Source organism: Cheilinus undulatus, linkage group 1 (assembly GCF_018320785.1).
Source record: "Cheilinus undulatus linkage group 1, ASM1832078v1, whole genome shotgun sequence".
Taxonomy (NCBI): Eukaryota; Metazoa; Chordata; class Actinopteri; order Labriformes; family Labridae; genus Cheilinus; species Cheilinus undulatus.
Window position 1 is genome coordinate 48102722 of NC_054865.1, and position 21493 is coordinate 48124214.

Here is a 21493-nt window from a genome sequence, read left to right on the forward strand (position 1 = left end):
CCAAAGTTAGGTGTTAAAAATGTCAAAAAGTGAGAAAAAATTTGAAATAATGAGCTAAAAAGATCAAGTATGACTTAGAATTTAAAACTGTTAATCTTAAAGGTGTTAATATGAAAAAAAAAAAAAAACATGATTTGAAAGGGATAAAATATGAGATAAAATTCAAAACAGGTACGATATGAGTTAATTTAGAAATTTTGAGTCTTAAAGGTCAAAATGTGAAATACAATTGAAAATTATAGGTTATAAGGTCACAATATGAGATAAAAATCTAAATTATGAGTTTAAAGGGTCAAAATATGGGATAAAAGTAGAGTTAGGAGTTAAAAAGGTAAAATATGTGAGATAAAATTAAAACAAAAGAGATTAAAAGGTCAAATTGTTAATCTTAAGGGTCAAAATATGAGAAAAAGTCCAAACCATTTGTCTTCAAAGTCAGAATGAGTTCAGTTTTTAAATTTGGAGTCTAAAAGGTTCTAATATGGTATTGCAAAGCCAAAGTTAGGAATTGAAAAGGTCAAAATATGAGATAAAGTTTAAAATAATTAGTTAAAAAATGTCAAAATATGCTTTTAAATTTAAAATTGTGAACCTAAATTGTCTAAATATGAAATTAAAAAGTCAAATTCATATGTTTAAGACATAATTGCGAGATGCAATATCAAAAATATGAAATAAAAACATACATTAATTTCTTTTCTTTTTTTCAATTAAGGGTAAATTTACATTTTTATACTGGAGTAAATCTGAAAAACCTTGATCTGGTGGGCCAGTTATAATAGCTGTACCATGGGCCAGATTTGGTCCCCAGGCATGAAGTTTGACACTGCTACCCTAGGCACACCTTTTAAACATGTTGAGGTAACCAAATGGAGGTCACAATGTCACCATGATATATTGAAAAGATTAGGCCCCTGTAGAGGAAAGACAGACTGGAAAGACCGCAGCAACAGTAAGGATGAGATGGCTCTCTCTGATTGGTAAGTCATCAGAGTCCTGAGAGTCAGTTGTTTTAGCACCAGTTCCTTTAAAATGCATCTGCAATGCTTTTTTTTATCTGCTATATTACATATACAATGTATGTTTCTTTTAATGCATATGTTTAGATGATTAGGAAAGTTTCTCTAACCTCTCAGGTCAATATTTTACCCATAATGCTCCATCCTGAGTTTTTTCCATATATTCTTTCTCCTAACCAGAGACCTTTATACAGGAAACTGATCATCTCTGACCTTAGACCTCCTGTTCTCTCCCTGCAGCTACTTTGAGCTTGAGAGCAGCGGGGTGAGAGAGGAGATCCGCTACCACTACCGCTTCAAAGGCAAGCCGCGCTCTGAGTCCTTCCCTTACCGCCTCGCCGACGGCCAGTGGCACAAGATCGCTCTCACCATCAGCGCCTCCCACCTCCTGCTGCACGTCGACTGTAACAGGTAACACATACGACCTCACTGCCTAGATATCTTTGTCACGAGCCGCTCTTCTGTGTATTTTATCGTGCTCCTTTGAAGTGACACTTCTAATGAGCTGTCTGTGTTTATTAAGCTAAATAGTTGTTCGCTGCTGTGTCAGTGTGGCTGACAGGCTGTTAACGCCGCTGACAATGCAACATCCAAGGACAAATGAACACATATGCACACAGCGTAGGAGAAAACTGCCTTTTTATTCAGCTTGAAGGAAGATGTCTTCAGCTCACATTGTTCCATAATGAAGTGGAAGGTAACAATGATATAATCGCCTCATCGATCGAGCACTGAAGGCTCTTTTCTAAAGTAGCACTCAGTTAGAACTGATCTATAAACATGCGCTTCAGCTGTGACAATCCTTCTCAGCCCTGACACTCCCTCCTGAGAGCCAAGAAGGCATCACTCGTGCTTTTCTTGACACACATTCCTGAGTGTGAACACGCAGTGTAAATTTGAGTAGAGGTAATGCTCTGTCACCTCTCAGGGATGAAAAGCTGTGTGATGTACAGGGGAGGATTGCCATGTTGTATTGATTCTTCTTCAGACGGCTATTATTCTCATCAGGCCTCTGGTTTGTCGTTTAATTACCGCCACCGTGGCTGTCAGTTAGACGAGTCAGTGGTGAAGATGAGAGACAGCATGGGAGAGTTATTAGGGAGAAAAGATCAAAACCTAATTGGATTAAACTGAAACACAAAATTTTGCTTACTTACACTTCTGAGGCTGAGACGGGAGTTAATTAAGAGATGGGGAGATTAAAACTGTGAGTTTAAAACTGAAGACTGGGGATGGATCTTTGCTTTAACAGCTTGACGGAGACGGACTCTTTTTAAATCCTGATTTTACATTTTGTTTTTCTTATCTAGTCACTCACTGGTCTGATAAATAGATTCTGTATCAGCTCTGCTCTTTCCTCCGTTCATACTACTACTACTGCTACTTTAGTATTCTCTCTTTTTTAGCTCTTGTGAATGTAATCATTCATTTTTGTCTTAAACATGCAAATACTTTTTCCCCACAAAAAGGGGACGATATATAATTTGTGAAGAAACAGTACTTTGATTTGTATTTTTCACCTATATTCTATTAATTTCTATTTGATTTCTGCAACATCTTCCATAAAAGTTGGGACAGCATGTTCACCAATGTGTTTCATCACATTTTCTTTACACTATACTTGCTAGATGTACATCTTAAGATGCTCAACAGTGCAGTGTTGTGAAACCATGCTGTTGTAACCTGACACACTAGATGGATTTGTTTCACACATGTCAGAGAGGGCCTGTCAGAGCAACAAAACATGTAATGTAGCCACTACCGAGAGAACTGCATAACGCAAACCATGGCGACTGCAGACATATCAGTACAAGACTTTTGTCGTTTTTGAAAAGAAAACAACTCACTGCTGTTCTTCTTTTATTAAAGAAATGTCATTAAGTTATGATAAAACTAGCGCTTTAGCAGCATCCATGCTAATGTCTTCCACCGTATCTGCACTGGCTTCTTGTTGCTGCTTGCTTACTTCATGACTGCGCCACGCCTGAAAGTACTGCCTCTTGTCACTCATTGGTCCTGTCACTTTCTAACCGGGCCCAAACTGTTCAGATGGGAGCTTTGCAAGATAGATTTGCCAGTGAGAAACACGGAAATGGGCGTATCCATCTGCTTTGCAAAGTTAGTGCTGTTGTAAGTCATGCAGAATGTGGCTTGGTATGATCTCTCTGATATCAGCCAGGATGTTCCTGAAAAAATAAAATTGTTGTTTGGATGGAAGCATACTGCTCCAAAACCTTTAGGTACCTCTCAGTCTTAATTAGTGCTGCGTGTTGGAAAGAATCTGGCCATCACAATACAGGGGTGCGGTCATTGTAATATATTGTGATACTATGAACAAGGCGATATATTGTGATGTTTTGCAAACACAGTATATTGTGATAACAGCGCCTAATCTTATGGCTGCACAGCTGATTCAGTGCAATTAATTTAAATGCTTGCAGGATTTTTTGAAAGAAACAGCAAACAAAGAAATCATTACAAAGTAAACAGACTATTTATTTACAAAAACAATCTGACAAATGGACTCCTCAGGCCACAGCACAGTTTTAGGTCAGTCCATCTTAGGAGAGCTCAGGACCGGAGAAGTTCACAGTCCTCTGGATGCTGTTGATACAGGGCTTTTACTTTGCACGGTAGAGTCTTAAATTACACTTGTAGATGCAGATACGTGTTAACTGACAATGGTTTTCAGAATTGTTCCTGAGCCCATGTTGTAATAACCATGACAGAATGATGCTGGTTTTTAATGCATTGAGTCTGAGGGATTTAAATCAGTGTTGGTTTTCAGCCTTTCCCCTTACATACTAAGATATCTTCAGATTCTCTGAATCTTTTGGTGATCTAATGGACTGTAGATCTCCGAATTGTCACAGTTGCGCACTGAGGAACATTGCTACATTCTCTACAGGGAAGAAAACCTCCCTCCATTGCTGATTGTAAACAACAGCCTTTTTAAGGAATTCTCCTTTTATACCCAACCATGGTACTATCACCTGTTAGCAGCTAATCTGCTTACCTGCGGAATGTTCCAGTTAATGTTTTTGAGTATTCCAGCCTTTTTCTTGCTCCTGTCCCAACTCTTTGTGCTGTATTTAATCAGAAGTAGGTTAAGAAGGATTTTCAGTTCACTTTGTCTTGTATTGATTTGCATTTTTAACAGTGTCCAGAGTTTTTTGTACGGGGGTGTGTCGTTGTTTTTATTGTTATTATGGACAGCCTTTTTTTAGACCTATCTGTGGCTGTAGTAGTACATTCTGTACATCTCAGTTTAGTGAGCCACTGAGTCTACTAAAGGATATCACAGCTTATGCACCATTCCAACTAGGGGTTTTAATAGTTGTACTGGATTGATCAGGTTTTGCCTAAAGTCAAGGAATCATGGAGTGTATTTTATTTTCCTATTGCTCATTGATCCATATACTTGGAAACATTAATGCATCCATCGTATCCCACGATTTATCTAATAAAAACATGGATGCAAGCAAAACTTCATGTTAGAATAAAGACACCTGTTGTTTTCTGGTCCCCTTAAACTTTCTCAACTTCTGAATCTTCTTTAATGGTCACCGTTCAGTCAAATGCTGCATTTGACTCCCAGGCTGGCAAAGGCTTTACATTTTGTTATTGCCTTCACTGGATTTACTCAGCAGGAATATCAGGGTGAGCCAATCAGAGTTAAGTTGTCAAGCTTTGCTGTTTTCTGATATATCTTGCAATGCAAACAGTGCATGCAGCTTTCTATCAGCTTGCTTTCCTCATCCTAATTTCCTATCAATCTTTTACACCTGAAGTCAAGCAGCTGAAGTTGGTGGTCAATGTGCAAAAGTGAAAGACTCAATATTTTGGGAAACTAAATATAAAAAGCAGCCTATAACACCCTTTGCTGAATTTCTGCAAAATAAACAAATAAATAAAGAATAAAAGACAGGCATAAATGAAGAGTATACCCACTTCTGCAGCTACCACTGCACCACTGTTGGCCAGTAAAGTCTCTTATCAGAGTTGCTGTCTGGAATATCTTAAAGGCATGAGAACATCTCCTAATATACCAGGAATCGATGGGTGTTTTGGCTCTCTTGTTATGCATCTCACTAGAATCTATGCTTCCTGCTCATCAAGTCTCTTCTCCCTCTTTCATTTTTACATATCCTCTAATGCTGATGTCTTACTCTGTATTCAGTTTAAAAATGTAACACTAGTTAATGTGTTACACATAGTAACCATAGTTAAAGGAAATAAGTGAGGACAGAATCCTTGATGGCCTTATAGTTGATAAATGATTAATGAGTATTTCAGTTCTGACTCTAAAATAAGAACTGGGCAGTAGATAACGATGAGTCTCTGCAGATGAGACTGGGAGGGATTTGTTAATTAATTATGAACTCCTAAATATCTGTGGACTGACGCACAAACCACTCTCTGCATTAGGAGTCACTGATTAACTATTAATCAGCCATGGACTGGTATAAATCTTGTAGTGACTCATTTGAACTCATAACTAAATTAAGTAATACTAGATCATTCCTTTTTTTCTTAGTCTGGTCTTCTACTGGGGAAATTGGTTCCTTAAAGATACAGTATGAAGAATTCTTGCGATGAACATTATTACAAAAAAAAACATCATTAAAAAAATCTTCTATGCTTTATATACTGTTTTAAATGAGAACATAAAGTATTTCAGATATTCCCTACCGCTCTAAAAGCCAGAGAAAGTGTTTATGTTTAATATGTTGTAATGAGACGTGCATCATCACAGCAACTGCAATTACAGAGCTGCTATAATAGATGTGATATACATATGCATCATGAACTGCCATCGAAGCTGTTTTTTTGTTGTTGTATTTCGTTTATGTTTTGTGCTGCTTACTTGTGATGGATTATTTGTTGGCATTGTGCATTCTGTCACCTAAGTTCCCCTGTTATCTGTGACTCTGTTTCCCCCTCCCTCGACCCCCCCTTGGGGGCTGGCCCATATAGATATTTTCTAGTTTAGAAAGATGATCTGCTTGGTTCCAACCTCTGTTGCCATTTCAGACCGGGTGCATGGCAGCTGCTGGATTTTTACTTGGCGTGCATGTAAAAGAGTCCGAGATTTCAAACTGTCTGTTTCAGACTTTATGTGCCAAGAATCTAAGGATTAGAAAGGCTTGCCTAATTTACTGTGAGCTGCATGCATCTCTTTGCCAAAATAGAGAGGAAAATGATCGTTTAAGAGCTATGCTGTCCTTGTTTTAGCAGATATGTTTGTCCACATGGGTAGAATATGCCACCGGCAAGATAAACCGTACAATTAAAGCCCAGCTTAGCATTCATGTGGAGAAATTCTGCTTTTTTTGTACAGAATGCTTTTATTCTGATTTTTTCCAATGAATCAAGTCACTTGTAGGGAGTTTTATTGAGGTAGAACTTATGAAGAAAGACGGAGCTGTGACAGCACGAAGATGCAGCCAACATGCAGCACACACACATCTGGTATCAAAGCTGTGACAGTGAAAACCAGAACAGACACTTGCTGCAACCAACATGCAGCTAACACGAACTAAGGTTTCCAAAGAGATTTCTAATTTAGTTTTATCTCACCACAGAACAGTTTTCCATTTTGCCTCTGTCCATTTTAATTGAGCTGTGGCCAAGAGATGACGGTGGTGTTTGGTATGGCTTCTTCTTTGCATAATTCAGCTTTGATTTATATTTGTGGATGGCACAGTGAACTGTGTTGACAGACGATTCCTGTGGAGTGTTCCATGCAGTGATTTCCAGTTCTGAATCATGCCTGTTTTTAATGCAGTGCTGCATGAGGGCCCTCACAAGCATCCAATATTGAGTTTTGCCCTTGACTCTTACTCACAGAGATTTCTCCAGATTCTCTGAATCTTTTGATGATATTATGAACTGTGGGTGGTGAGATATTCAAGGTCTTCACGATTTTTTGAGGAACATTTTGCTAAAACTTGTTCTACAATTCTTCAATGCAGTTCTTAGCAGATTGTTGAACCTTTTCCAATTATTATATCTGAGAGACTCTGCCTCTCTAAAATGCTTCTCCAGCTGTTTCACATCAGTACCGCTTACTTCTCCAGCCTTTTTTTTCCTGACCTTACATTTTTGAGGTGCGTCGCTGCCATCAAATTCAGAATGACCTAATTTTGTTTCATGAAATGCTGTAATGTTTCAATTTCAACATTTTATATGTTGTTTATGTTCTATTGTTAATAAGATATGTGTTTATGAGATATGTAAATCATTGCATTCTGTTATTTTTTTCATTTTACATTGCACCCCAACATTGTTTAGAATTGGTGATGCATAACTAGGGATGTGGGATATGGAATAAAAAAATTATCACAGCATTTTGCTGTATTTATTGCAATAACGATATAAATCACGATAAAAAATAGCACCATTCAACACAACCTTTCTGAGTAGGAAAAATGTACCAAATTGGCTGCTTAACTACACCAGCTACATATAAATATAGATATATAAATATATCTATATTTGTATAAATAGATATCTATTAATGTAGGGATATTTTAGTAAAAACAAAACTATGTTGCTTCTACATTTAAGAGATTCAAAGAGAAATTTAGTTGGAAATAGTACAAATAATGTTCCAACTTGGCAGATTATCAAAAATTTCAGTGTCATCATTAAAAATTGACCCTAAACTAGAAGTATTTACAGCACTATTTTACCTCCATATGGCCATTCCAGGATATGGTCTTTTTTGTCCAGTTTGCCTCTATCTTTAGTGTTTAAATGTAATATACAGTCTGTTATCCTCTTTTAAGTCTAGAGAGCTGCCAGGCTCCACCATGTTTGCTTTTACAGAGATAAGTCACTTAATGCAAGTCCAAGTTAAAACTTCTGTTGTTAAATTAATAAAAATAAGAATAAGTAAATTTGATAAATTATTTTTAACTAAGTTTTATTAAGTCCATGATGTATAATAACACTGCAGCTTATAATGTGGTAGTCATAGTTATAATCACATTTTCAGATATAATACAGTTTGGTGCTTTAATGTTTATCTGTCCCTCCATCAAACACTTCTGTCAGTCTGTCTGTCTGTGAGGTGTGTACTAAAGACATCTATGCACCTAACAAAATAAACATGCATCATGTTATCTATCATATCATGTACATTCTATGTTATTATAACTGTTGTATATTGCTAACCTTATAGGAAATCTACATGAGATGCGAGTTTATTACTCACATCTTTCTAAATATTAGACTAAGCGCTCCGTTATTTCCTCGTATAAACTGTGGGACCGTGCGTAATTTCCGCGGCTGTAAAATGGAGGAATAGGGGATCGTAAAATAAATGTGTAAATAACCGTTGTCTGCTCCACGTCTGATTTCCTCTAACCAAACCATTAACAGATAATAGAGGTAGCTCCTCGTTTAACAAACTCATCCTCCGTTTCATCTCCACCTTCGGCCATGTTTGTTATGTTTCTGCACGTGAGTTACGAGTGTGGCGCAGTTGATGACGTATGTGTGCACGACGGTCGCAGACACATACGTCATCAACCATAGTTTATCATTATTATCGTTAAAGGCCGTTTTCTCATCGTGGGAAGTTTTTTCCGTGGTATATCGCAAACGATAGGATATCGCCCCTTCCTATGTATAACCCAGCATGAAGCTGGACCGCCTGCTTAGCTTCCACACATGGGGTGCGACCCAACCTCCAGGTGGTCTCTGCCCTGCTCTCACATCTTTCATTCAATGCTTATATCTGTGGTTTTCTACAGTGCCAGCACTAGCTAACATCCTAACTGTCTAATAATGCTATCATATGAGAAAAATACCCACAGTTTGTTTTGATGTGACACTCCAAGAGGCTGTTTACCAAGCCTGATCTTATGTAAATTATAAGAACATAAGAATATAACACACTAAAGAGTCTTTTAAAGTTTGTACTTTGGATTGGCCTGAACGGTTTTAATAAAAATCTGTTAATCAAACTTTATTCACCTTTTTTGGTCCTGACTTCTCATGAGACATGAGAGTACAGCATGTGCCTGTTTAATCCTTCATTTTTAAGTGTTTAATCTTGTAATTTGATGCTTTCTGTACAGCTGATAAACACTGCAATGAGAGAAATTGTCCAAAATTACAAATCAGACATTTCCAAAGGGCACTAATGAGGATAGTTTATACAAGGTCCTGATTTTTTAAAGCAATTTGCAGAGATCAAACACTAATTAAATCATTAGGAACACATTTAGAATCCATTTGTGTTTCTCCGATATTCTGTGTGTCTGTTTTGACAGCAGCCTAGTAGATCTGGCTTTGATGAAAACCTCGCCAACGGGGAGAAAAGAGATTTAAAAAAGGAGAAGAATAAATAGCAACTCACACCCCTATTACCTGATGATCTCTTTTCTCCAAAGAGCTGTGAATGATTTCTCCATTCACAGCAGATCGACAGAGCCATTAGCCTTGAAATCATCGAGTGATTTGATTTATGCACCAAACAGCACTTTATTGATTTCAAGGCCCATTAAATGTTTTTAAGTATCCCGAAATGTGACAGGGTGCACTTTATCCTCACATCTTCTGGTGCACTTTTTACTATGCAGTGTTGCTTTGGCCTCGGCAGCTCCTGTTTTACTGATGGCTGTTTAAAAAGCGAAAATGTAACATCGATGTTAGGAGGCGGACAAGTGACTAAAGCATGACTCATCATGGCACGTCAAAGGTCATTTCAGCAAACAGCTGCATTTTCCTGTATTTGAGGTATCCCATCATTGCCTGTCTGCATCTTTGACATAGTTTGTGGCAAGAAAATCCTCTGGCTCTCTGATGAGCAACTGTTTCAACTTGTGCCTATGATTTTGTTTGACCACATCGGGGTAGTCACAGCGTCCAAGGGGAAGAATTTTACCACTGGTTAGGATTTGGACGTCTTCAAACGGTGGATCAGAAACATGAGAGTTCATGGAAACCTTCTGTGTCTGTTCTTGTCTGAGGTTGAGCAGTAAACTGAGTGGCAACATGCTGAGGGAGCACAGAGGGTCATTGTTGTATTCAGCCGAGGTAAAGGCCATTACTGAACATGGCAACCCTTACGTAAGGATGTTTCCTCCATAGAAAACTTTAGAATACTTTTAACTAGCAATGTAAACCTCACAAACAGCTCAGTGGACAAGTCACAAGGCATCTGCACCTTGTCATGTACTTTGATAAGGAGTTGACCCCTTTTGAAGCTGTAACAGCCTCCACTCTTCTTGGAAGGCTTTCTGCAAGTTTTGGGGTGTTTCTGTGGGAATTTGTGCCTATTCATTCTGTTGAGCATTTATGAGGTCAGGCACTGATGTTGACAAAAAGCCCTGGCTTGCAATCTCCTTTTCAGTTCATCCTAAAGGGTGCTCGATGGGGTTGAGGTCAGTGCTCTGTGCCGCCCAGTAAAGTTATTCCTCGTCAAACCTATCTTTAAAGTCCTTGCTTTGTGAACTGAGACACAGTCGTATTGGAGTTGAAAAAGACCTTGTCAAAACTGTTGCCACAACGTTGGAAGCATAGCATTGTCTAAAATGTCATATTGGGTATTTTGAACCATTAAAATTGGCTCTCATTAGAGATGAGGGGTCTAGCCCAAACCCTGAAAAACAGATCCATATCCCTCCCACACCAAACTTCACGGTGCAGTCAGGCAGGTAACGTTCTCCTGGCATCCGCCAAACCCAGATCCACTTTGCGGCTGAGTCGCTGTTGTTCCTAAACTCCTCCACTTTCTTATATTATCACTCACCTCTGCAGAATATCTAGCAGGGATGAAATTTCATAACCCGTCTTATTGCAAAAGTGGCATCCATCACTGTGCCATGCTTGAAGTCACTGATCTCTTCAGAATGACCCATTTTATATCACAAATGTTTACAAATGAAGACTGCATGGTTAGGTGCTTAATATTTACACCTATGGCAAGAGGTTTGATTGAGACACATTAGCTAAAGACAAAGTAAAAGCATGACAAATAGTATTTTGTTGAGATCATATCTTTGTTGTTATCTTTAGCTGAGTTACTTGCACAATGTAAACGACTAAACTGGAACTTCTTAAAAGTATAAATGCCAGGGATTACTGGACGTCATTGAGTCATTTTGTACATGCACTCCTGCCTACATATTTGACAGGATTAGCACCTAGGAGCTGTTACCGGTGAAGGTGTTTTCACTGTGACATTGGCATAACTAAGTCCAGGCTATATTACTGTGGTGTAATGTTGCATTAACCCATCTGTCCAATGCATTTGAGGAGTGCAGAGCAGCCAGAGAGTGCAAGATAGTTGGACCTCTGCCTGGCCGGTGATATCTCTTTTATGCCATGGAAGACGGCACAGAAGGGAATCACCTCGCCCCCCTTTAAACCTCCATGACAATCATTGTGAAGTAAACCACAATGTAGACTGGGCTTAAGTTATGGTTTTAGACAAGTTGCTGCAATGCAGAAGTATATAAGCTTGTGTTTCTGCTTATTGTCAAAGCACTTTGCAAACCTCTGTTTTTAAAGGTGCTATACAAATAAAGTTATTATTAAATTATTATTATTAAACAACTTTAAGGTCAAGATCATAGAAATGCATTATTTAATTCTGTAGTATGCAGTGTGGACAATGCCAGTGTGGACTTAAAATATATAAATTAATTCAATTTGGAATGTACAATAAATGCTTTTAAGTGATATTACCAATCAAAATTCAGTGATTTTTTGGAATTTTAAAAATGTCAATGTTTGACAAGATATTTTCCCAAAATGATGATTGCAACTTCAATTTCTCTACTGAAAACAACACAAACACCATGCTTATGATGTAACGTTAAATGAACCCAAACTTCATGAATCCTCCACTGTATATCATCATTGTTACTGTTGTCCATGTGTGTCCCATCCTTGTTGCAGTGATGTTGTTGATGCAGTCTTTGCTAAACATCTTCATTGAGTCACGCAACACAAGCCTCCACCCTGAGCTTTTAACAACTAAACAACTCCTCCGCTGCTGCCAGTTCCTCAGGAACACGATTCTGCACTTTGTTTGTGCCAGTTGGGTGACTGTCTCCACAATTCAAGGTAGAGCTTTTGAAAATCTGCCACATCTTCATGGGGGAAACTTCTATGAAGATGAGTCAGCTGGAATGACTTCAGTCTGAGTTGTAAAAGAAGCCAAATGCTGGAAAACTTTGCAAACAATGGGAACTGTGAACTGCTGGGAGTTGAAAAGAAACTTGGAATTTAGTCAAAATGAAATGACAAACAACATGAGCTTCGTTCGAAACCATTATTGCATTTACTCTACATATTATTTTACCGAACAGGCAGCTCAGGCACATCATGTTGCGGCTGAAAACTGAGCTGACTGGGGTCACTGGGTAAGAGGCAAGGTACACCCTGGACTGGTCGCCAGTCAATCACAGGTATGACATTTAGAGACACAGGTACGCTCACACTCACACCTACAGACAATTTAGAGTCACCAATTAACCTAGCCAGCATGTCTTTGGTGGTGGGGGGAAGCTGGAGTACCCGGAGAGAACCCACACATGCACGGGGAGAGCATGCAAACTCTGCACAGAAAGGCCCTGACCAGGGACCTTCTTGCTGTGAGGCAACAGTGCTAACCCCTGCGCCACCGTGCAGACCTCTAATTTGGCAATGCATCCTATAATTGAAATTGAAATGTCATTCATCAGTTTAAGTGTCCTGTATTGTCTTTGAAAGTGGGGTGAAAGTCAGGTGAAACAACTCCTTCAGCTTGGCGGAGAATTTTGTGCTTAAGTATGTGATATTGCCAGCACTGCGTGGTAATTAGGGGATGTCTGATGTAGTAAAGGATGTGTCTGCATTTATTGTGAGGGTGGAGGATTTATTCCAATTTATTGTGTTGTATGAGATGTTGGGAAATGAATTGATGGTTTTAATAAGTTCTTTATTTGAATTGTTGGGATTTTGTATGAACAGGAATATGCCATCTGCATATAAATTGATTTTGTGTGTTATGTTGCCAGTGTGAATACCAGAGATATTGTTGTTTTGATGGATTGCTGCAGATAATTGTTCAATGAAAAGTGCAAACAGTGATGGTGATAGATATCCTTGTCTGGTACCTCTGTGAAGTGTGAAGTTCAGTGATATGAGGTTGTTTGTATTAACTGCTGCCTTTGGTTGGTTGTAGAGTGTTTTTATGAGAAATGCCCAGTTTACCTTGTCAAATGCCTTTTCTGCATCTGAAGAGAGAATGACTGTTTTATGTTGACTTTGGAGAGACAAGTGGATAAGATTAAATAGGCGGCATGTGTTGTTTGATGAATCTTGTTTGATCTGGGTGTATAAGAGATGGGATTACTGATTCAATTTTGAGTTGTTAGTGCTTTGCTGATTTTTTTTATATCAGTGTTAATGAGAGAAATGGGCCTGTAACTTGAGCAATGAGTTGGGTCTTTGTTTAAGTAGTGCTGAGATTAGTGCTGTGTTCATGTGAGATGGAATTGATTGTTCTTAATTTCATCTGCCATTCTAACAAAATGTGGTGATTTTGTTTCCCAGAAGTGTTTGTAGAATTCAGTGGGGTATCCGTCTAGTCCAGGGGCTTTATTGTTTGCCATTGTCTGTAGTTCTTTTCATATTCTGTGGATGTAAATGGAGCATCTAAGATGTCTGCCTGTTGTTTTGTTAATGATGGTAGTGCGATACTATTTAGAAACTGATCTATTTCTTTTAGGTCCTTTTCTTTATTGTTGCTGTTTAAGTCAAAGTAATTTTGTCTGAATGTGTTATGTAAGGTTTGCTGATGCTTCCTGTTGAGTCAGTAATTGTTATGATAAGAGATTTTTCTTTGTTGCTTTTGAGTTAGTTGGCTAGGTATTTTCCAGATTTCAGTCTGTGTAGCATGAATTGTGTCTTTTTATGAATAATGTTGTCAGTTTTACTTTTTGTGTCTCTAATTTCCAAGAGTACCTTGATGTAGACAAGATGGCCGACATACATCCAATCCATACCGGAAGTCTCAACCAGAAGTCCGTACGTCTAAGGTTAGGCTTAGGCATTAAAACCCGAGTGGTTAGGTTCAGGGTAAGGCAGTGGGGATGATGATATATTTGAGATCCAGCACCAAGGGTTAGGCTTAGGCACTGGCAGCTGAGTCCAACAAAAAGAAGAAACTTCCGCTTGGGACTTCCAGCATGAATTGAATGTATAGCAACGCCCCTGTCGGCCATCTTGACTGCAGTTGGGTCTCTCCTAATTTCTGTAAGCATATATTTATTTTGTCGTATTTGTCGTTACTAAGTAACGCATTACTCCCAACGCTTGCTAACTCTGAATTGAAGCTAAATCAAAACTGCTGTCTCAGATATTTCCTCTCTAAGAACTGGTAGTTGTGACACATTTATCTGGAAAGAGTGCTGCTGTATTAAATACACTTTTTTTAGTGAGGATTTAGCCCTAGCACTGTTTGACCTCAGTGTTTCCACCTGAACAATCACAGTTTCAGAACTTCTACCCGGTTCTCTCCATCGCTGTGAACATTTCCCCACCTTATCACCATTCTCTCCCTGTCTGTAATTATGTTTCTTCTGCCCACTGATTAATGTGGTTTTCCTCCAGGCTCATCAGCTCAGTGCAGCTCAGCTTATTCACAAGCACAACATCTCTATTCACTGCCCGCCTAATAAATGACCCGATTAGTGTCCTGGTTGTACTCAATAAAAATCTGTCCTCAAATTTATTTCATCATAACTCTGGCAAAGCTGCACTCCACTCTACTCTATTACTATTATTATTATTTAATATGATTTAATCTAAACAACCCCAGTAGTCTTGATTTCTGAACTCATCTGTAAGTATTGCAGCATTGGGTGTGCTTCAGAATAATCACTGATTGTAAATTAGAACAGTACAGAGTCAATTTAGGATCTGATGGTGAACTCAAAGCTCAAGAGGAGCAAAGAACATTATTATGAAGTGTGTAATTTGGTTTCTAGTGACTGTTTTCAGTTGTATGATAAAAAAGCTCTCCCAGTGGGTGAATGGGATATACACTTTGGGTGTTGAATTGCTGTGCAGAGTTTATACTGAGAGATATTTTCCACTGCCTGGTTAGAATAGAGGTTCATTACCACATGATTAATAAAAGCCACACATCTTTGTAGTACAACCCTTCAAAACGTCCTTCCATTAATGCAGGGATGTCAAACTCAATCACAGCAGGGGCAAGTATCTGAATTTAGGTCTAACCTGAGGGCCAGACAGGGTCAACATTTAACCATAAACTGTCAACTCATTTTCACCAGTGATAGATTATGGGCAAAAAAAACCTTCGGAAATCAAAAAAATCAAAATGAAAAATTTAAGAGCTCAAACTCTGATAATAAAAAAATAAATTAATGAGTTCAAAAGGTAAAAACAACATTATTCAAAGTCAAAATAATGTTTTTACAAGTAAATATATGAAATAGAAGGATGAAACCATGAGTTTAAAAGGTCAAAATATTAGTTCAAATCATAAATTTGGGGTCTAACAGGTAAAAATATGAGATTAAAAGTCAAAGTTAGGAATAAGAAGGTCAAAACATGCGATACCATTTGAAATATTTAGTTTTAAAGGTCAAAATGTGCGATAAAAGTTAAAATTATGAATTTAAAAGGTTAAGATATGAATTAGAAATTCAAATTAAGTTGTAATTCTGGGATGCAATGTTGAAAGTATGAAATGAAAACAAAAGTTAATTGATTTTTTATCCAATAATTTTTTACTCTTTAGTTTTTCAAGTTTTTCTGACTGAACAAGGATGGTTTAAATTATCAAGGTTAAATTTACATTTTTATAGTGGAGGATATCTGCAGACCTCATACCGCTGGGCCAGGTATAATAATAATATGATGTAATCCTGCAGGCCGGTTATAACTGTACCACGGGCTGGATTTGGCCCCCGGGCCTTGAGTTTGACAACCATCATTAATGCAACAAGTATTATTGTTGCATGCAAGAAGTAGTAATATTCTGGGATGCTTTCTTCATCTCATTCGCTGCATTGTGCTGCTATTACTACCAATTACAAACTCTAAGGGCCCATTCAGGCTAGAATCAAATCAAATCAAATATGGGAAATCTTCTACACAAAGTGTTTGTGAAGGGCAGGACTTTTTTAACAGATTCAGGAGATGATTGGACGGACTCTCTCACATTCATTACAGTCCAATCAGAGCGAAAAGACAAAATAAGGTAGTCAGGCCTGTAACCTTAGCTTGACAGATAGGCACTGTTGTAGTTTACAAACAGTTGAGTTTGTGGGTTGATAAAACTCATGCTAAGGACAGTCAGGAGAAGTGCAAAAAAAATCTCTGCAAAGAGAAGCTTTCAGTGTGATTCTTTGATTTTGTTTTGTGGAAATAAATTGGCCCAGTTTTGATAAAATCTCTGCTACACCATAGCTACATCCAAGCTACTTCTTTTACCTGCAGCAGCTGTAAATCCGCTTTCAGAACAACTAAACCCCTCCTGTATAGTGCAAACTCGTGCTGAAGCAGGTAGGGAGAAGAACAAAAATATTACTTCCCTCATGAAATGATGCTGTGTTCCTCGGAGAGACTGTAGATGTCTTTGTGGAGGCTCTTAACTCTCTGAGTGAGCAGGCTGAAGCGTTGGGAATGCACGTCTCTTGGGCAAAAACAAAGATCAAGGCATTTGGGGATGCCTCGGATGCTGCTGTAGAATTTGTGTCTGTGAATGGTGAGAGCACTGAAGTTGTAGAGCAGTTCACCCACCTTTGCAGCCTAATCCATTGACCTGCCAACTGTGAGGCTGAGATCAACTGTAGATTTGCACTAGTGCAATGAGCAATGGGTTCAACACTCAAGACAGTATGACGTTCCCAGTATCTGAGCATGGGGAGGAAAGCTAGAGTTTTTGACCTTTGTCCTCCTTCCTATGCTCCTGTATCATTGGTGAGACCGTGTGTCTAATGCTGACACACTCAGGAGAGCAAGGATGGGGAGGGTCAGCTGCTTGATATGGGAACGGCAGCTGTGTTTTTACGGGCACCTTCCGTGCTCTACCAGGCCTGATCCAGATTACTGCATACTGAGTGCCCAGGACCTGGTGGGTTTGGCTGGTTCAGGTGCCGGCACTGACCGAGTGCGTCATTGAGGGGGCAGCTGGGAGGATACCTGGAGAGATGGGGCATGGGCCTAACACAGGACCAAGGTTGACATGAAGTGCTGAACTGGCATATAATCTCATACCTGACCTGACCTCATGAAAAACTTGATTAAATAAAGGTATGTGGTCCAATTCTGATAAAACTCTTGCTATACTCTAGAGACATCCAAGCCAAAGGCTACACCAGTGGCAACCATTGCTACCTTCTCCCAGGACAACTAGACCCGGCCCGAAGCTTCTGCTTCAATCTCCTCAAATTGATGTTTATTGGTCAGATCCATTTTCAGACCTGGCACAGATTTCAGATTGGAACTTTGCAAGATGGATTTGCCTAATGACAGACCTGGAATCTGGCCAGTCCATCTGCTTTGCAAGGTTCTTTGGTGTGTACAGTCTTTAGTAAAACAGGTTCTTATATCGGACAATCACAGACTATTATCAAAGGTTTCCATCTTCACCACTTATCCTGTTTGGAGGTCGCAGGGGGCTGGAGCTTATCCCAGCTGTCACTGGGTGAGAGGCTGGGCGCACCCTGGACTGTTCGCCAGTCAGTCCCAGGGCTGACATATAGACACAGGCAACCAGGCTGCCTCAGACCCACACCTTCAGCCAATTTAGAGTCATCAATTAACCTAACGAGCATGTCTTTGGTGGTGGGAGGAAGCTGGAGTACCTGGAGAGAACCCATGCATGGACGGGGAGAACATGCAAACTCCACACGGAAAGGCCCTGACCAGGAAGCACACCGGGAACATTTGCCGCCATGCAGCCCCCATAAATGGTGTTAAGAATGACAAACAAATAGATTGTGACTAGGGTGGTTGGTGTTAACATGTTACTTGTAATGAGTTTAAGATCTGAAATGAGCACACTTATGCTACTTGTCCTATTTGGCATATTGTAGTTTATCTACCACAGTGGGGTAGTAGCTGTACTCACCTCGTGTCTTACTACTCTCTCAGTATTCTTAAAAAAATAAGGATACTGCTGCTCCTTAATGTCTCAGGTCACTTAAAGAAACTGAGTGTAAATAACTGAGTCATTTTGTACATGCACTCTTGCAGATTTCTGAATATATAACAGTGTTAAACTGTGTATTTGATAAAACAAAAGCACTTTGAGGTTCTAAGTCATTGTTTCAGACCACAATGGTGTAGCAGTGCAGCACACATTTATATCATATGTTTGTATCAATATATTTATGATCAAAATGCATGTCTGTGCATTTATTTGACTCCCATATTGAGACTGGTGAAATTGCTTAACATTATCAGTTTGAAGTCAAAAAATGTTTTGTACTGCAAAATAACCAGGTGTCAAACATGCTCGTAAAATGTGAGTTGCTGTGAATCAGTCTGTCTATTTGAAATTCAGGCAATAATCCAAATTTGTAAAAGGAACAAATCATTTGACATCCCTTGTTCAAGATGCTGACATCCTGACTGAAAGTTACTGTTCCGTCTGATTGCTGCTCTGTGTAAGAAACATTGCAATTCACCTGGGACAAAACAAAAAAATGAATCTGTTTTGCTTGTGCTGTGTTTTGGGAGCATTTTAACGAACAACTCTGACATTCAGAACTAATGTTATGCATTTTTATTGCATTTAGAAAGAAAAAGATAGCTGCAGTTAGTTCCCTCCGAGAGCCAGTGTCATTTTCGTTCGTCGTCTTCCTCTGCCTTTCATTTCCAAATGCTTTCACTGGAACAGGCTCAGCTTTTTTGTGTCTCTGTCCCACCCACACATTAGTCTTATACCACCTGCAGCAGTGCCACTGTGGAGCCTCGACAAGGTCAGACACTTACATAGCTGTTGTATGTAATCGCAATCTCCAAATTTTCCTAATTGAATTTGTGGCAGACACCCAATATGTCGTCCCTACACTACACACTCACAGTCAGCTCTTTGTTTTGGACCTGAATAGCTAATCGCACTAATGACATTGGCTCTGCCTGTCATTTACAACCATGCGGTCGTCTCCCTGCCCACAGAAGGTCATTTTATGTGCAGACCGGCTGGTGTTTCCCACAGGGCCTTTGCCACTCTCAGCACCGTTCACTTCCTGCTTCCAGCTCCTCCGCCTCCGCTGAGCTGATTGTTATTCTGCTCTGAGTTTAGCCAGGGCCGTGCTGCATGTGTGATCCTCAGATGTGGTATGAGAACTAACCTTCCAGCAGGGTTGAGTTGAAATAACCGGTTTCTCCTCATTTGCTCCTTTGGGGTTCACTACAAAAAAAATTGGCTCCAAACAAAAGCAACCTCCTCGCAAGATATTCAGCTGCCTCTTTTTTCTTTCTTTTTTTTTTTTTTTTTGCTTTTTTCCCCTCCTCTCTGCCTGCTCATTCTCACATCCTTGGTGGACTGTACTCAAACAGTTTTTCTCTCTAAGACCCAGACTCTTCAGCTGTACTAGAACATGCTTAAAAACATGCTGTTCTCTGAGCTTTCCTGGCTGCAGGACTAAATATAGATTTTGTCCGGGGATGATGCTGCAGGAAAGGTCACTAGGTCATTTAAATCAGAATCATTCTCAGCCTCAGGCACTTTAATGAGCCCAGAACACCTTGTAATTTGCTAATGGAATGTTGCAATGAGTTTATTAAGCTGAAATACTGGTGGAAAGCTAATAAATTACAGAATTGTCCTCCTTTTGAATGGCTAACATGAGCCTGCCTTATCATGACCAAAATTTTACTTTGAAAGTTCATGTAAACATGTCCTGGAAACCCACAGCAGTCGTGAACAGCGACGTACTGTAACACATTTTTGCACCGTCTAATGACGTGAACCCTTCTCTTCTGGATCCATGTCTGAAGTGGAGAGCAGCAGACCAAAGCCCAGAGGAGCTGATCTGAGAGGTCACAAAGAGAACAGCATACAAGCAACAGGATACTTTACCTTTCTGAAGTTGATATACTGTGCATTTGATTCCTTGTGTTTTATTTTGAAATTCACCTGATGTTTCTTTATTTCTATCAGTGTGCTAACAAAGAGACCCGAGTGGGCGCCAGCAACAAGATCAGTTTACTATTTACCACGCTATGAAATAATATGGTATAATAATGTAACATCATGGCACATGAAGCAAATACTCGGATCAATGTCTTGAGTAAACCAGTGGGCGGAGTGACACAGTGCAACAGCCATGTCTGGAGTGTAGTTCCGGCTTTGCATTTTTCTTTAAAGCATCTCTGTCTCCTAATGTTTCATGATTATTTCATAGCGTGGTGAATGTACAGGTCAACAACTTGTCCACGAGAGAGTTTTGGAGTTGTTGGATTGTGTATTTGATGAGTTTGATGAGGGAAAGCCGGAATACCATAAGACACCATAGCATTAGCTGAGTAGCTCCTAACTCAGCACCGCCGATCTAAAAATAGCTTGCACCGACAACTAAAGGTAACAAACCTATTAGTAAGACTATAGGGGTTACAGCAATGGGCAAATTTGCCAAAATGTTGAAGTATCCCTTTAAAAGGCTTCAGCTTAATATTTGTTGTTGCAATGCTCTTCAAATGCAACAAAGCTGTATAAGAGGAAGTTGTCAGCAATACTGAGAGGAGGGGGGTTCTGGTTTGATGTTTGAATGGTCTGTCTTTCTCTGGAAAAATAACAAACTACAAATAAAGTGTTTAAAAGATGCTGAGATGTGCAAAAAAGAGTCGTCAGTATAAAAATGAAAGGCATGAAAGGCTTTAACCAGAAGTCAGATGAGTAGCAGTAGGGTTTGCATTGCTGTCTGCTGTTGAATATCACCATGAGCAAAAGAGATAGAGTGCATTGCATTTGTACCAGCGGGCATTGTTTTTTTTTTAAGCATGGGGTATGCATGAAATGTACAGCTACTGCACAGCATTAAATAGTCAAAAATGTTACAGTGGTCATCCAGTGAGCCTGTCCCTTAGTAGCTGGATCCGTTGCATTTGCACTTTTAAGTTCGCAATCAGAAAACTCAGAATGACCCCTCCAAACACTTTTCTTTGCTGGCGCAGAAATGCAGAAGCCTTTGTTCTTTATTCTGCCTGGGGCATCTTACAGCTCCTTTTATGTTAAATAATTATAATAAATGCACATGATTTTTCATGCTTGTTGTTGATCCTCTCTGCTAGAGTGTTTTTGTGTGCAACAACGTGAGGGTCGAATCAACAAGCTTTGCACATATGCACAGGGAAGAGCTTGACTTATGGATAAGCTGAATAAATGAATACCAATCATGCCTTATTTAGAAGTTCTGCAGGTTACCATAAAGCCAGAGGCTCACAGAGACAGGTGGTTTTACATCTGGGAGGAGTTTTTACTTCAAGGT

At 39.3% G+C, this 21493-nt stretch overlaps 1 protein-coding gene across 1 annotated transcript in view; it reads left to right on the forward strand.

Annotated features, from left to right (window-relative positions):
* Window positions 1-21493, forward strand: part of LOC121512191 (protein kinase C-binding protein NELL1-like) — a 419636-nt gene that overhangs the window by 87678 nt on the left and 310465 nt on the right. The window contains exon 4 of the mRNA XM_041791349.1: window positions 1260-1430. Within this exon, the coding sequence (XP_041647283.1) occupies window positions 1260-1430 (171 nt within the window). The remainder of the gene's footprint in view (window positions 1-1259; window positions 1431-21493) is intronic.